Below are 17,028 nucleotides of genomic sequence, written 5' to 3'. Positions count from 1 at the left end.
CCAGTGTATCCTTCCAAGTTCTTCCTCAAAGTCATTATTTGCTCCAGAATTTCATTCCAAACACTTACTACACTAATTTTTCTTCTCACCTCAGTACCCAGAGTACCTCAGTACCTCTGCGATGCTTAGATCCACCCCTGAACATTCCTTGGATCTGCCTTTGCCAGCAGTGGTTTCACCAGTTGCTAACCCGGTGTTGCCATCAAGTCATGAGGTCCAAAATGTAAAAATCCAGTAAATCAGATGGATTAAATGGTAGGAGAGCTGGAAAATCTCCTGGTGTTAAAGACAGCTTTCAGGCAAATTCCAGTGGATGAAGGAATGCAGCTAAGCAAGTTTAAATAAATGAATTTATCTCATTTGCATATGCAATAGGCAGTGGGAAAGAGGAAATCCATATCACATGGTACCTTAGCTGTGTCACTGGGTTGCAATGCACCTTCACATTCTAAAGAATTAGTGACAAAAATAAAAATCTGAACCTCCAGCCAAGGTCCCTCAGATGCTATAGATCACAGTTATGCTTGGGGATAACTCAGTGATGCCAGTCTATATGTCAAAAGACTTAAAACTGCATGGTTAAATATTCAAAGAGCTTTTCTAGCCCTTTTCATCTATACTGCATACAATTCTAGGAAAAATGTGCCTATTAAGCAGCTCTTGCATTACTTTAGTGTGCATATTATTATATCTATTATGACAGTTGCAGCAGATACAGATATGGATTTAAATTGCCACTTATGCTCTCAAGAAAATTATGTGCAGCTTTGAAGCTGGTTATAATCCACTGATGCACTGACTTTTTTACTAATTATGTACCAGCTCGTGCTGTCATGGAGACATTTTGCCTTATTGTAATAAACAAATGCAATTTCCTCATTATAATTTAATGCGCAACTAGGGCAAATGCCCTAATTAATGCACACTTGAAAAGCTACAGATTTTTAATTTTTTTAACTAAGCTGAGTTTTGCAAAGGTTTCCTTTCTCATTTAACCCCTGGTGCTGTGTGCCCAAATTCATGAGGAAAATGTAGTATCTACAACATGCGGATTGGAGATTAAACTTTGATCAAAAAAAAATTATCTCTAATCAACAGTAGAAATAACTTTATTAGGGATTTTATTGAGAAGCAAAATTTTCTTTTGTCTCATTTAAAACATTTTTGCCCAAGAAAATGCTCTGCTCCATAAAAGAACTGAATATATCCCCAGCAGACACACCTTTGAAATGTGTCTGTGCACGCTTGCAGCAACATATAGGCAAGGTAGCCTTCTAGAAGGCATGATGGTAAATTGTATTTAATGTGCTGCACCTACTGAGGAAAGGGGTTTGCAGCTGCTTTACTTTAGGCTGCTGGTCTCAGCCTCTCCATCACCCATCTCTGGCAGAAATGGAAGGGCATTTTCCAAGTCTTGCAGTGGTTATACTGCTGGAAGGAAAAGTTAGACCATGATCCTCGTGTTGCATTTAGGAAGCCTTAGGAATAAATTATAATTTTGACATACCAAAATATTTTGCATAATTTTTTTCAGGTTTCTTAAGTAATCAGAATGCTGTTTCTAACTGCCTCAGGAAACATAGCTAGACACAGATTTTTCAGATATGAAGAACAAAGCAGACTTTGTGGAGCCAAACAGGAATGTTGGGCACCAGCCTAGCAGGTCCACTACTGACAAATCTTCCAGTTAGTCTATTAACAGTCTTACTTCATTCTGTTCAGTCAAAAAAGCAAACCTAATCTAAATTAAAGATATATCTTCCTCCTTATACTGTATATATCAGTGGCATTTCTTTAAATTTGAAACAAAAAGGAATTCACAGTGATACTTATAAAAAGATTTGTACCTTTTTTTCACCTGTAACTGAAAGCATAATTATCTCAATTGCATTTCCCCCAGAATCTAGGGAATATTTTATTCCCAGAAATATTTCGGAGACGTTGCTGAGGTTCTCTACATTATATTAAGGAATAAATTTTAAAAAATAACTGTACAATTTTAAAAAGATATGAAAAATTTTATAGCAGTAGGGCTGTTTAACAGACATAAAATGACAATAAGAATTGGCAAGCATCTTAAGCATATCAGCTACATTCTGTGCAAGTCATATTTAAAATCTTAACAGACTTAATTTAGAAATACAATATCATAACTCTCTCAGTCTTTATTCATTCACTTCACTAATACAGTCCAACATACTTTAAGCAGCAGGTATGACGTGTTTTCTGGAAAAGTGTGAAACACATGGAAAAAATTCTGGATTCCTCAATAAAATAAAAATTGTTTCGCTAGTGTTCACCCTTCAGATGTCATACAGACAGTTGTTTGTGATATCCGCAACGCTTTCTTTCGCTTGCGGGTTCTCGGTGTACGGCAGCGGACGCTTCTTCCCGAGGCCGGCAGCTGCCGGGAGCGAGTGCGGAGCCCCGCGGGCAGCTGGGCTGAAAGGACGGTGCCGCTCCCAAACAGCCCCTCCGAGCTGCCTCCAGGGAGTCTCTGCGCTAAACGCTGCCGCTGCAGCCCCGCGCTGACCCTTCCTCCCGAGGCCGGGCAGGGGCTCGCTCCCGGCTCCCCTCGCACCGACCCGCAGGGGCTCCGTGCCCAGCCCCAGCACCGCACGGAGCAGGGGGCAGCTCACTCAGTAGGAGCTTCCGGGGAGACAAAAACAACCGTGAAGCGGCCATGGCCGAGGCAAACAAAGGCAGCGCGGCCCGGCAAAGACGGCAACGTGGGGCTCCCCGCGAGCGGGAGGCGGACGAGCGGCGGGGGGAGGCGGGAGCGCCGGGCGAGGCCCCGCATTGGTCGGATTTTGCCGCAGACCCGCGGGGAGGGACGAGGAAGGGGCGCCGCAGCCCGAATCGCGGGCCGGGGGTGGCAGGCACCTCTCCTGGGGCTGACGGAGAGCCAGAGGTGCCGTGGAACTGCCGGCAGCGCAGGGGGCAGCGGGGCGGGACAGGAGAGCAGCAGAGGGACGCGTGGGCTGAGACAATGAAGTGCGGCCCGACATTGACTCATCTCGTTAGAACCCCGTGCTAAAAAGGGCATAAAAGGGCAATAGTGTACGTTCAATCTCTGTATGAGCCGGCCACTTAAGAGTCAGGCGGGATGATCCTTGTGGGTCGCTTCGCTTCTAAAAATAGTCCGTGATTCCACGGCTGCTGAAAGCGCGGGACGAGGCAAGGCCCGCTCAGGGGAGGCGGAGCCGCCGCGCGAGGCCGAGGGACACGGCCCACAAAGCGCCGCGATCGCTTCTCGCGGGAAGCGCGAGCGGAGCCGCGCGGGGTGGGGGGAAGAAAGGCGAGCCTGGGCGGAGACTGGGCAGGAGACCCCGCCTCTCTCTGCAGTCCTCAACCAGGTCGGACCGCCGCCCATATACAGCGGCGCAGAACTTCTTTCGGCTTGTTGCTGTCTGTCGTCTGAGTGCAGCAGCATGTCTGGCCGGGGCAAGGGCGGCAAGGGGCTCGGCAAGGGCGGCGCCAAGCGCCACCGCAAGGTGCTGCGCGACAACATCCAGGGCATCACCAAGCCGGCCATCCGCCGCCTGGCTCGGCGCGGCGGTGTCAAGCGCATCTCGGGGCTCATCTATGAGGAAACTCGCGGCGTGCTGAAGGTGTTCCTGGAGAACGTGATCCGCGACGCCGTCACCTACACGGAGCACGCCAAGAGGAAGACTGTCACAGCTATGGACGTAGTCTATGCCCTCAAGCGCCAGGGTCGCACTCTCTACGGCTTCGGCGGTTAAACTTCCTTCTTAACCCAGCAAATCTTTAACACAAAGGCTCTTTTCAGAGCCACCCACAAATCTCATAAAAAGAGCTTCGAATCACTTCTATAATAATAAGTTATGTTGTTAAGGTTGGGAGAACAGGGAACGGATTTTGTTATTCTCAGCTTCCCCAAAGGCTATAGCTGCTTAGCCCGCTTTTCTGCCGTCTAGGGGGGAATATCTGGATCTTAATTCGGGAAACGCAAAAAGGGTGTAGTGCTTCACCAGGGACTCTGCCTCCTGTAGAAAAATACCTTCTGCAAGTTACATCCTTTCTTTCCCCCATTCTCTTACACACCGAGCACCACCCGCTCAACCCAGACCTCTTACCAAAGGGCAAGGGAAGCGGCACACAGGCGACAAAAAACAAAGCCGGGGAGGTAGGTCGGGGCCAGCCGCCGTAACCCGTAGCCGCTGTCGCGGCGCCGCTTTTACCGCCACAGCCTGCAAGAGGAAGGGAGCTCCTGAAATGGCGGCGCTCTCCTCTCTGCCATTCAGTGGGCGGGACGGAGCGGGAAGAAGAAACAGCCAAGAGCACCCTTAGCGCCCTACGGACTGCGCGCCAAGGCGCTGCGAACCCCGTGCTCTAAAGCCCCCCGCCCACTCCGCCACCACCCCGCTTCTGAGGCTGGCCCTTCTCTGCGCACCGCTCTCGCCTTCACCCACCACACCACAGCCCCGTGCACCCTCAGACCCGGTAGCTTTAGGTTGTGAACCCCACACTGACCGAAACACACGGGGCAAAAGGGGACGGCAGAGCGGGACGCTATCGAAGGTCTGCACTCCCCCACGGACTGCCCATGCCTATTAGGTAACACAGAGACAACAGCTCTCTCCAGTGGCATTGTGGTGGCTCTTAAAAGAGCCTTTCGGTTTGTAGGATAAGGGCAGGGAGCTTAGGCGCGCTCGCCGCGGATGCGGCGGGCCAGCTGGATGTCCTTGGGCATGATGGTGACGCGCTTGGCGTGGATGGCGCACAGGTTGGTGTCCTCGAAGAGCCCCACCAGGTAGGCCTCGCTGGCCTCCTGCAGCGCCATGACGGCCGAGCTCTGGAAGCGCAGGTCGGTCTTGAAGTCCTGCGCGATCTCGCGCACCAGCCGCTGGAAGGGCAGCTTGCGGATCAGCAGCTCCGTGGACTTCTGGTAGCGCCGGATCTCGCGCAGCGCCACCGTGCCGGGCCGGTAGCGGTGCGGCTTCTTGACACCGCCCGTGGCCGGCGCGCTCTTGCGGGCAGCCTTGGTGGCCAGCTGCTTGCGGGGCGCCTTGCCGCCCGTCGACTTCCGCGCTGTCTGCTTCGTGCGCGCCATCGCTAACACAGTCTGTGCTCCGCAGCAAAAGCAGCAAAGATCGCAAAAATAACTGAAGAGAGCACTCACAGCTCGTTTTTATATCCGAGCGCTGGCTGTTGATTGGGCGATGGAAACAGCCGCGCTCAGGGGGGAAGGTTTGAAAATCCCGCGTTAACCCTTCTTATGCTGGGCCCTGCTCTTAAATACCAAACCCAAGCAGCCTTTTCCCTTGGTCTTCCCTTTCTTCCGAGCTGACATGGCTGCTTTTTTAACTGCTTGCCTTAATTAATTAAATTCCTCTGCCACTTAAAGTGGACAATGATATAATACATTTTTTCCAAGAATTGCCGATCGGATAAGTTGTTTGTAATCAGGTTGCTTACTCATATTTTATTCTCTATTTAAACTCGTCGCTTATATTTTGTCATCCTATAGTCTCATAGAAGTCGTAACAAAGGAATGGGGTGCTTTGCATGCAATACTTGCGTGGTGGGGGATTTTTGTTCTGCTTCTTTTTTTGTTTAATTGTTTGTTTGTTTGGTGGTTTTATATTCGTTTTGTTTTTGTTTTTTTTTTTCCCTGTTTCGTTTCCATGCTTGTAAGTTTGTTTTGTTTGGTGTGGGGTTTGGGGAGATGCTCGGTCTCTTCAGCTTTACATATAACCACGATTCTTAAAATGCAAAGCCACAAGAACCCTTCGGAAAGAACTTCGGGAAAAATAAAAATTAAGAATACACAGAATTCAAGTAAAACATCGACAGACATTGATGATTTTTAACAAAAAAGAAACAATACAAGATTAGTTTAGAGGGACTGGGGCTCGGAGCGGCTTCAGTTGAAACCCAATTAAATTCTCCGCTACTTGACCAATCAGCGGCGAGGGAGGCGGGGCCGCTGTTTTTATAAATGGAGCGGGAGACGGTAACTCGCTACTGCTCATCCTAGTCCGTACGAGGTTCACAGATGGCGCGCACGAAGCAGACGGCGCGGAAGTCGACGGGCGGCAAGGCGCCCCGCAAGCAGCTGGCCACCAAGGCTGCCCGCAAGAGCGCGCCGGCCACGGGCGGCGTCAAGAAGCCGCACCGCTACCGGCCCGGCACGGTGGCGCTGCGCGAGATCCGGCGCTACCAGAAGTCCACGGAGCTGCTGATCCGCAAGCTGCCCTTCCAGCGGCTGGTGCGCGAGATCGCGCAGGACTTCAAGACTGACCTGCGCTTCCAGAGCTCGGCCGTCATGGCGCTGCAGGAGGCCAGCGAGGCCTACCTGGTGGGGCTCTTCGAGGACACCAACCTGTGCGCCATCCACGCCAAGCGCGTCACCATCATGCCCAAGGACATCCAGCTGGCCCGCCGCATCCGCGGAGAGCGCGCCTAAGCTCCCTGCCCTTATCCTACAAACCGAAAGGCTCTTTTAAGAGCCACCACAATGCCACTGGAGAGAGCTGTTGTCTCTGTGTTACCTAATAGGCATGGGCAGTCCGTGGGGGAGTGCAGACCTTCGATAGCGTCCCGCTCTGCCGTCCCCTTTTGCCCCGTGTGTTTCGGTCAGTGTGGGGTTCACAACCTAAAGCCACCGGGTCTGAGGGTGCACGGGGCTGTGGTGTGGTGGGTGAAGGCGAGAGCGGTGCGCAGAAGCGGGGTGGTGGCGGAGCGGGCGGGGGGCTTTAGAGCACGGGGTTCGCAGCGCCTTGGCGCGCAGTCCGTAGGGCGCTAAGGGTGCTCTTGGCTGTTTCTTCTTCCCGCTCCGTCCCGCCCACTGAATGGCAGAGAGGAGAGCGCCGCCATTTCAGGAGCTCCCTTCCTCTTGCAGGCTGTGGCGGTAAAAGCGGCGCCGCGACAGCGGCTACGGGTTACGGCGGCTGGCCCCGACCTACCTCCCCGGCTTTGTTTTTTGTCGCCTGTGTGCCGCTTCCCTTGCCCTTTGGTAAGAGGTCTGGGTTGAGCGGGTGGTGCTCGGTGTGTAAGAGAATGGGGGAAAGAAAAGACGTAACTTACAGAAGGAGGCAGAGTCCCTAGTAAAGCACTACACCCTTTTTTAAAAGATCAAGCACTACATCTTGAGCTTTTTTAAAGATCAAGATATTCCCCCCTAGACGGCAGAAAAGCGGGCTAAACAGCTATAGCCTTTGGGGAAGCTGAGAATAACAAAAATCCCTTCCCTGTTCTCCCAACCTAAAGAACACAACTGAGTATTATTTGAGTGATTCGAAGCTCTTTTTATGAGATTTGTGGGTGGCTCTGAAAAGAGCCTTTGTGTTAACGAATGGCTAGGCTGTTTAAGAAGAAAGTTTAACCGCCAAAGCCGTAGAGAGTGCGACCCTGGCGCTTGAGAGCGTAGACTACGTCCATGGCTGTGACAGTCTTCCTCTTGGCGTGCTCCGTGTAGGTGACGGCGTCGCGGATCACGTTCTCCAGGAACACCTTCAGCACGCCGCGAGTTTCCTCGTAGATCAGCCCCGAGATGCGCTTAACGCCGCCGCGCCGAGCCAGGCGGCGGATGGCCGGCTTGGTGATGCCCTGGATGTTGTCGCGCAGCACCTTGCGGTGGCGCTTGGCGCCGCCCTTGCCGAGCCCCTTGCCGCCCTTACCACGGCCAGACATGTTGCTGCACTCAGATCAGAGCAAGCAATGAGCTGAGAGAAGCCTCGCGCCGCTGTATATGGGCGGCGGTCCGACCTGGTTGAGGACTGCGCCGGGGCGGGGCCGGGGCGGGCTCTGTGCGCGCGTTTCCCCCCGCGGGCCGCGCCTTTGCCGCCATCGCTCCCGCCTCGGGCCCGGCCCCGCCCCCAGGAGCCCGAACCCGGCGGGGCCCGGAGCGGATCCCGGCCGGGTCCCCCCGTGCCCGCCGCGCTCGGCTCGGCTGCCCGGCCCCGCCGGCGGGCTCTCGGGGCCGCTACGGAGCGGGGCCCTGTCGGCCATGGGGCTGCAGCAAAGCCCGGCCAATGGCGACCCCGGGGCCCGCCGAGCCGCGTCCCGCCCGGCTCCGCCGCCCCCCGCGCTGCGCCGCCGCCAGCGAGCTGTGCCCCGACCAAGGGCTCGGCCGGGCAGGGGACAGAGTGGGCGCCGCTGTCCCGCTTCTACGGTAAATGAGCCCTGTTCTGCCTAAGGCTTAGAAAGGCTGGTAATGTGCTGCGATTTTATTTCTTTTCCCCTTTGAGTGGGACCTTGTTTGGTTTTTTTTGTGCCTTTTAGGGAAGCCCCGCCTGTCCCACATCTCTGACTTAATAATCACGTGCCTTTGTTGCGTTTGTGGGACTGAGGAGCTAATGAAGGAACAGATTTGTCTCTCTTACTGATGTACCCATGGATAAAATCTGCATTATGTCTGTGCTTTTAAAAATGTTGTAAGTGTTGGATAATTGTCATGGTCCTGTTCTTTATCGAAACGTAATAAAGCATTGCTTTTGTAACTTCTTTCTTCACAATTTATTACTTTTTGAATACAAAAAGTGGTAAGGAAGTGTTATTTTGTGCTGGGTTGTCTGTCGGCTCCATAAGTCCATTCTTCTGCAGTGACTCCTGAAAGGCTTCAAGCTTTCCATGTACACACCTACTTCTAATTTTTCTGTCTGAGTTATTATTTAAATTTACTATGAATATATATTTGAGGTATTTTTACTTTGTTCTGGAAGGATATTCAAATATATGCTATCCCATACAGTGGCTATATACCATCTTTCTTGGCAGGAGTTATCCTCTGGTTAATTTTACCTGTCTGCAATGCACAAGGTTTGGGGATTTTTTTGCTGCTCAGTATTTACAATTTGTTTGATCCTCCTTCTCTTTTCCCTATTTCCAATAGATGCCTATTAGTATACAATGCTTCTGGAATGTGAAAAGGTTTTGCTTGGTAATTTTGCACATTTTTGCATTTGAGCCGTCGCTGTTCTGTTGGTTCTGTTCTTCCTTTTTCAGCACCTTTTCTCAAAAGTTCTCTTTCTCAGGGCAGATAACAATGGGGACTTTTCTCTCTCTGTAGGCCTTTTGTTTGTATGGCATTTAATACAGGTTGTGCTTGGCCACCACCCTGATACGTACTTTCATTAGCAGATAGCCAGCCAGTGTTTACATCAGTTTATACCTAATAATATATAATTATTTGTTCTACAGGTATAGGAAATACATATTTATCTTTGCATATCAACAGTGATGATGCTTGTAGGACAGATGGAACTCTTCCATTTGTTGTGGAAGCAACCAAGAACCATGCAGGCACTTGCTCTTTCCTCCACCGATGGGACTGGGGAAGAGAATCAAAGGGTAAAAACAAGAAAACTCATAGGTTGACAGTTTAATAGGGAAAGCAAAACCTGCCCTCACACACAAGAAAACCAATTTAAAGCAAGGAATTACCTGACCACTTCCCACGGGCAGGCAGGTGTTCAGCCATCTCTGGGAGAGCAAGGCCTGATCACTGTAATGCTTACTTGGGAAGATAAATGCCATCACTTTAAACGCCCTGCCCTTCCTCCTTCCTCGCCCCAGCTTCATAGACTGAGCATCAAGTGATAAGGTCTGGAATATTCCTTTGGTCAGCTGGGGTCACCTGTCGTGGCTGTGTCTTGTAACAATCTCCCAGGCATCCCCAACTTCCTCACCCACCCTTTGTGGCAGCACAAAAAGCTGAAAAGGCCTTGGCTCTGTGTGAGCCCTGCTCAGCAACAACAGAAACATCACTACATTATTAACCTGGGGCTTAGCACAAATTCTAAACATAGCCCCATACAAACCACTGTGAAGGAAATTAACTCCAACCCAGCCAAACCAAACAGGTTTAGAATCACTGTCTTTGCACAGTATTTATCATTACACTTAAGGAAAAAACCCCAAATATTTATATGCAGTTTTTCCCCTGCTGTCACTGCATTTATGGGTTACAACATAGATGGCACACAACAGAGAACTCAGTAAAACTTCTGCCTGACTATAAAACATATTCTTCCCTCCCTACTCCTGCTCTCAGTATTTGCTATCACATACCTTCTCATTGGCAGTGGTGAGAGTGCCTTTCTCTCTATTTATCTATATTCAGATGACCTATTTTGGTCTCTTCAGGACTCCTGTAAGAATTACTTTTCCTTTTCATGTGGCACATTTGGTTTTTAATCAGGAGGTTTTTTTGGTAAATCTTCTATGTGGCTTTTCTTTAATTTCATTTCAAATGTATAGGTGCTGATACTCTTGCAAATTATTCAATTAAAGAATTTAATTTTATTTATGTGGTTTAATGAGAATAGTTATTCTGCCTTGCAAAATGCACAGTTCATCTCCCTTGCACAGTGTTAATTGGCTTTTTGTCAAAAAGTTGCAATCTCTTTTAGGATCCATTTCTTGATGCTTTTGGTTCACTAGATCTCTTTGTATGGTGCTTATTGTGCAGTTAATATTTTTTTTCCATCAAATTTAGCCTTTGTTTACTTTCAAGTCATATTTTCTTGATCTTCTCTCTATTAGACCACCTTAAATAATTAAGTTTTTATTGTTATCCAGGGTCCATCACTTTTTAAGTATTCTTGAGACAAACTCAGATGAAGAACTACAACAGGTATCAGTGTAATTTGTTCCTACGCAATACCTTAGCTTCAAAGGAATTAAACCCCACAGATTATTTAGAGTAAATTTTTATTATGGCAAATTTTACATAGAATCCTTATAGATATGACAGCAATATACAAGAACATAGAACAGATTCATGCATTACAGTGTGCTTCGGTTATTTGGGGAAATATTCTATATTTCAAGGTTGTTCATGTAATGCTTACCCAAATTTATCTTTTCCACACCATGTAGCTTAATTTTCTTGGTTTTATTTTAGCATGCTTTATTTGTGTGTTACTTTTCTAAACTTCTTACCAGCACCTGTGGGGATAAAGTAACAGTGGGTATATTATTGAACTATTAGGACACTTCTGTAGATAGACAAAATTAAACTGAAAGGAGGAGCAAACAACCTGTTTACAGGAACTCAAATATTTTAATGTTATGAAAAAGGAAAAAGGAGATCTAAGCAATCTGAATTCACTGAATTCTGAAATAACACTTCATTTCCTAGATGACATCTTTCACTTTATGGCCAGTCTCACATTTAATGGCCAGTGTTCATCCCCCACTGTAGATGTGGTTCATCTACATGGATTATTTTTTTGCTCAGAACCAACAGCTGAGTATATGCACTACAGATTTTTATCTATCTATCCATCTATCTTTTCCTGTTAATCAGGACAATAGGAGAAGAGCATGGGCAGAAGCTTTTCCTGATCAGGCAGCATTATTTGGAAGAGCCTGAGCCGTGTCCCGTGGTGTGGGCAGGCAGTCAGGGTACGCTGGAGTGCAGAACAGGCTGGGGATGGCAGGAATAACTGAGAGAGTGACTCCACTTCTTTGCTCACTCTAGGAGCATCAGTGATTTAGCACTTCTCTTCCCCTCTGCATCTGCTTTCAGTCTCTCATCCTGACTTTCCTCCCAACGCTCCTGTCCATCCCAAAAGACAACCATCCACTTGAGGAGGCTGTTGAAAAAAAAAGTGATTTTCAAATTTGTTTTCTCTTTAATGATCTGCTTTTCTTTTCAGGAAAGCTGTTAGAGAGCTTAAGTAGGAGGAGTTACTGATCTCTCAGTGGATCAGCCAGCACATGTCCTTAGGAGAATTAATATAACCTTACAAAGTCTCTGTGGTATGGTTTTAAATCAGCTATAAAAGTATCCTGATGGAAATACAGAATATCAGAGATACAGATTTGGTTCATCTCCTAAAGGAAAAGCTTATGATAGTGCTACTTTATTTAGATGAAACATTTGTGAGGGAAAGGAATACTCTCTTTTTGCATCATCTTCCTAGGGAGATGAGCATCCCAGAGCACTGTCATATGAAATGTACAAGCCCAGCTAGAAATGGAGATGGATTTTTGCCAAGAGTAATGATCAACACGACTAGATACTACAGAACTTGTCTAATTCCCCTGAGAGGAAAAGAAAATATTTTTGAAAGTTGCTGCACAAGCAAAATTAAAGCTTTGTGCACCCTACTGACGTGGAGACTCCAAGCTGTCAATCCCAATCCCTGCACAGCCCCTGTCAGCAGGGCCAGCGGTTATCCCCACACAATAAAGGAGAATCACACCTTTCACACCTCAGTGTGTGCCTAAATTACTGCCAGACCCTCTGAAGTTTGGTCAACTCCATCCTAATCTTCTCTCTCATTTGCCTGGGCTAATCTGATAAACCTGGGTCAGGGACTGAGTGCCCCTGGGTCTGTCTGTCCAGGGCACAGCAGGATTTCCTCCTGGCTGTGCATCAGGCTAACACAGTTACCTGCAGGTGTGTGCCCAAGGCCAGAGCCAAAACACCTGGAGCTGCACTCCTCCAGCTGGGAGCTGGACACCAGCATGGATCATGGTAGCTCCTGCCCACTCACAGTGGAGTCCACCTCTGACAGAGCATTCAAAGTTACATTTAAATAATATATGTGGTTTTTACCTATGGTGCTTACATATTACAAGGCAATAACAGTTTTCACTCTTGTTCATTTTTCTATGTAAGAACAGTAATTAAATTTTGATCTTGTTAACACTATCCACTGCTCATTCTATTCTGTATGAACTCCTTGTGGCTACAAGGTCCTTTGACAATCAGCAGTCCTCACACACCCTGGGGATTAGAAACTAATGGGAACTTCACTGCCTATAGATGTGGAATTGGATCCTAATGGTTTGGGTGATCAAATGGCAAATCCAACCATCCTTTTGGTGATTAACACAATAAATCTTTATTTTTCTGTTATGCAACAGGGAACTTGCCATGACCTGTATAGCATTAATATCTTGGGCTCTCTGGGTGTTTTGGGTGTCATTAAATAACCATAGACTTCAGAATTTTCATTTATTTACTTTTTTCCAGCTATAGTTTCCAATTTTACTGCCTGTCCTCCCCTTGTGCCTGATTCTTAACTCACTCTTCAGAACTGTCTCACCACCATTTTCTACCTTTACTGCACCTAATAAAAAAAAATCTTCCCACATTTGAAAACCACATTTGAAATAAATCAAGCAAATGTGTTCAATGCTCAGAAGCACTACAATGAAAGTCACTTGAATGTCTAGAATCACCAGAAAAGGAAAAGGGAATAAAACAGGATTTTGTATCTCTGTACCATTGTAGCATTGTGTGCAACAGCTCCACCCAGCACAGTGTGCACATTTCTGGCCTCTAAATAAATAAACTATTGCAAGAGGTAAAGAAATTTCTGAGAAAAGCCATAGAGCTGATTTAATGCTTAAAATGGCTTTTCTACTAAGCATACTAGGACACCTTCAGAACAATGACCACTACTGACTGAAGATGTTCCTGCTAATCTTTTCTACCTAGGAGGTCAATAGTTAAGTCTATCAAACTTAGTGAAGTCTAATCTAATCATAAAATTAGATGCAACCCAAGGGTTACTGATATCAGAAATGCTGTCTAAATTTCTTAGGCAGTTTTTAAAAGTAAATAGATGCTTACTCTATAAGCTTTTTCAAATCAGAGAGAAGAGAGAAAGATGATGTGTGGAAAGAAGAAATTGGTGCCATCTCTCTCCTCACAGAAATCAATTCTGGATTACACAGATGCTTGCACCAGCCCTAACACTGGTGATAAATAGCTTATAAACTGATCCATTTAATTACATGCATCTCCTTAGGATCAAGTTTGGTTTTTCCACCAGGTAAAAAAACCAAAGCCAAAAGCAAATCCCCTTCCCAAAAAACACCAGTCCCAAACAAAAAACAGATTCTACCCTTTCCTCCCAGCCAAAACACAAAACCAAACTAACAAACAAAAAACTTACCCAAAAAAAAGCTCCTATTCGAGTGCTTAACTACTGCTTTTTAGTTGTTTGTTTGTTTTTCTGGGCTTCCAAGTTGCTAGCACCCTGGTTTGTGCTGGTATTCGCATGATTCTCTCAGAAAATACTTGTGGAGGCCGTAGAGGAATCTCATGACAGGAAAAACCTCTAGCTTCTACAGGAAGAGGACTTATTTTCTATTTGACAAGAGAAGTACCAATTGTATGCAGAGTGCAGAGGCCTGAAATAATCACCCTCTGCAAGATGTGATACACAGAGGTGTCTGCTGGAGAGGAAAAAGGTTTGTTTGCATCAGCCCTATTGCTATGGCAGGGCTGTTTCTGTAACTGCAGCCATGGATTGAGTTGTCTAGGACGGAATGGGCGAGGGGAGGGGAAGGATGCAATGATCAGGGGCTCCTGATAGAAGTATTTGATCATGTAGGATGGCCCATTACTCTCTCAGCTTTGAAGCCTGCAGAAACAAAATATTCTCTAACAGGGCAAGCTGGAACATCCCAACTGCTCCTTGGGTTGGTTTGGTTTTGTAGTGGTTGTTCAGGGTTTCCTTTGCTTGTTTTTGTTTGGTTGTTGTGGGGTTTTTTTCCCCTTAGCCCGGGCAGCAGCCACGGTATAAATAAACGGCAGTGACAAAGCACAAGGCACAGGCTGGAAAAAGGAGCACCAGAAGCATTCAGAACACAGGCTGGTTTTACCAGCAGGCAGGGCGAGGTGCTCGTCACTCATCGCGGTGTCCTCCAGCGGATCCATCGTCACCGACTGCGGATTAGGGAAATTCAAGGAAAATGACTCGGGGCCGCGGCGGGGGGAGGACGGGAAGCGGCAGCAGGGAAGGCAAGCACACGGAATGGAGGGGAAGGGATGGGGGAGGGGAGAGGAGGAGGAGGGAGGGAGGGAGGAAATTCCCTGGCAGGATTGGCTGGAAATTGCTGCAGCCCAGGCGGGTGGTGCCTGCGGCCCCCGCTCCCCGCCGAGCCGAGCCGAGCCGAGCCGAGCGGCGATCCGGCCCCGGGGAGCGCTCCGGAGCGATGGAGCCTCCCCTTCCCTCAGCCGTGCCACGGAAAGGGCAGGGATGTCTCAGAGGCAAAGGGAAAGGCACACAAGGGTCGGGCTTACGGCAATCCGCTATTCCTGGCAGACACCCCGAGCATTTCTGTGCCCTGCGAACAGACGCAGTTTGCTGCCGCTGCGTGTCTGCAGCCGTGGGAGCTGCACTTGGCTCCCACTTCCACACAAACGGCCTCAGCGTCAGCATCAAAGCCTCCAAACCCGTGTGGATGGAGAAAAGTCAGTTTCTTACATGTTTACCAAAGTCTAGACTGATCTTGTACTATGTGTTTTAGAGAAAAAAACAGTAACTTATTCTTTCAAACGTACTTTTGGTGTCCGAGCAGGTCTGGGCTTAAGTGTTTAAGAAAAGTAAATTACTAATGGTACTATTCAAATTGTTTACATAGATTAACACCAGATTTGCAAGATGTTCCAACTGTATTTTATTTCGGTATTGCAGAAAGATACTAAAGAAACTAAAAATTTGAGTGAAGGAATTTGAGAGCAGTTTAACAAAAGAATTATAAAAGCTTAACAGTTGCATAGACTATGTGATGCAAATGTTCATTGAAGTTTTACGAGGAAGAGCGTAGAGCATCCTGGGGATAGCATTGGTGTCAGGTAATTAATTAATTCCATTCACGTTTGGTCTAGGTAAACACTCTATCTTGCCTACATTCTCGATAAAATTTCTAGCCTAAATTAAATCCTCATGAAACAAACAAACAAACAAAATTACAATCAGATCTTCCTCTAAGACTTTGGAAGACTGCTTACTATCAAGGGAGTTGGAACACTATTTCTATCCTATCCTAAATCAGGTCACTAGACAAAAATCAAGCATAGACAGTCTTTTTATAAAACAAACTAAAAAACTCAAGCAAAAAACCTCAAAACCCAACTAAAAAACAAAACCAAAACAATGTGAATAAGATTTTTGGAAGGAAATTAATATCCAAGGACTTTTTCTGGCACTCTGTGGTTACTAAGACAAAGCCTAATAGTAAATGTTCTTTTATAACATCACTTTTTTAAAATTTGATTCTTAGAATCCTTCTGAATGTTTCTGCAACTGAGCTTAGTTTCATTTTGAGGTTGGGGTTTTTTTGTTTGTTTTTTTTTAATATTGTCTTGCACATTATCTCTCCCTGCTCTATGGAAAAACAAGAAGCTATTGGATAACTACAAGTTAAGTAACATTTTCTTGGGAGCAAGTCATCAGAGAGATTGCCCTGCCTATGTTATGGTTAGTACTTTACTTAGTACTTTAGCATTAGGATATATTTTGTGTGGACCTAAAGTTCAATAGTAAATTAGGGGTGTATGATATTAAATGTTTATTTCATGATCAAAAGCATCTGTGATGCACTGTTCTTAAATCTAAAGCCTTCCTCCTTTTTGGGAATTTAGGTTGGCTGGGTAGATGAAACTATATTTGGGAAGGGAAATTACACATCTGCAATGAAATAAAATATTGTGCTTTCAAGAAAACCACCACTTTTAACCCCCATTTGTCCCATACTCAAAGAGGTCATATAATACATTTCTCTCTTCTATTTCAAGATAAAAAAGCCTTTTATATAATGGAATAGCCTTTCATTTAACTGTGGTATGCAGGCAGAAAATGTTTGCATTTATAACAAGCAGTTACCCGAGGTAAAAGAATATGTTGCCTTTCTACATTAGTTGTGAATGACTGGTCAGGAGAAACACGGATATGCAGCAATTGTATGAAAACATTCCAAGCATAATTTAGCTGAAGAAAAAGAGGAGTTAGCACACAGAACTCATCAAATCTCCTGCACTAACAAAAATATACTTAAACCCATCATGAAAATGCTGTCAATGGAATAGAGAACGCAACTTTTTTTTTTTTAATCTCTGTGTAAGGAAACTCAGCTCATTACATGAGCTGTCTCAAGGAGGAAACATGGCTAGAAAGGCAGAGAATGAAACTGTGAACTTAATGAATTACAGTACCGACCTTAACAAGTTTCTACCGAGGAACATCATCGAAGAAACAAAACAAACACTTCACATTAGATTACAATCTACCCATATCTTAATTGAAAGCGGTTAAA

General features: G+C 46.6%; 3 protein-coding genes across 3 annotated transcripts; 1 reads left to right on the top strand and 2 right to left on the bottom strand.

Moving 5' to 3' along the window:
* The first annotated feature begins 3,408 nt into the window (after window positions 1-3,408).
* On the top strand, window positions 3,409-3,793 carry LOC103813345 (histone H4). Its single transcript, XM_009086597.4, has one exon. The coding sequence runs from the start codon at window positions 3,432-3,434 to the stop codon at window positions 3,741-3,743; it is 312 nt and encodes a 103-aa protein (XP_009084845.1). The 5' UTR covers window positions 3,409-3,431; the 3' UTR covers window positions 3,744-3,793.
* An 804-nt stretch (window positions 3,794-4,597) lies between these two features.
* LOC115485218 (histone H3) lies at window positions 4,598-5,080 on the bottom strand. The gene has a single exon (XM_030237699.2). It carries the CDS (start codon window positions 5,072-5,074, stop codon window positions 4,664-4,666), a length of 411 nt encoding a protein of 136 aa, XP_030093559.1. The 5' UTR covers window positions 5,075-5,080; the 3' UTR covers window positions 4,598-4,663.
* Window positions 5,081-7,329: 2,249 nt separating this feature from the next.
* LOC108961555 (histone H4) lies at window positions 7,330-7,656 on the bottom strand. Its single transcript, XM_018910043.3, has one exon. It carries the CDS (start codon window positions 7,654-7,656, stop codon window positions 7,345-7,347), a length of 312 nt encoding a protein of 103 aa, XP_018765588.1. The 3' UTR covers window positions 7,330-7,344.
* Between the last annotated feature and the right edge of the window lie 9,372 nt (window positions 7,657-17,028).

Source organism: Serinus canaria, chromosome 1A (assembly GCF_022539315.1).
Source record: "Serinus canaria isolate serCan28SL12 chromosome 1A, serCan2020, whole genome shotgun sequence".
In the NCBI taxonomy this organism is placed as follows: Eukaryota; Metazoa; Chordata; class Aves; order Passeriformes; family Fringillidae; genus Serinus; species Serinus canaria.
The sequence above is the reverse complement of the archived record's forward strand: the minus strand, read 5'-3'. Positions and strand labels throughout refer to the sequence as shown.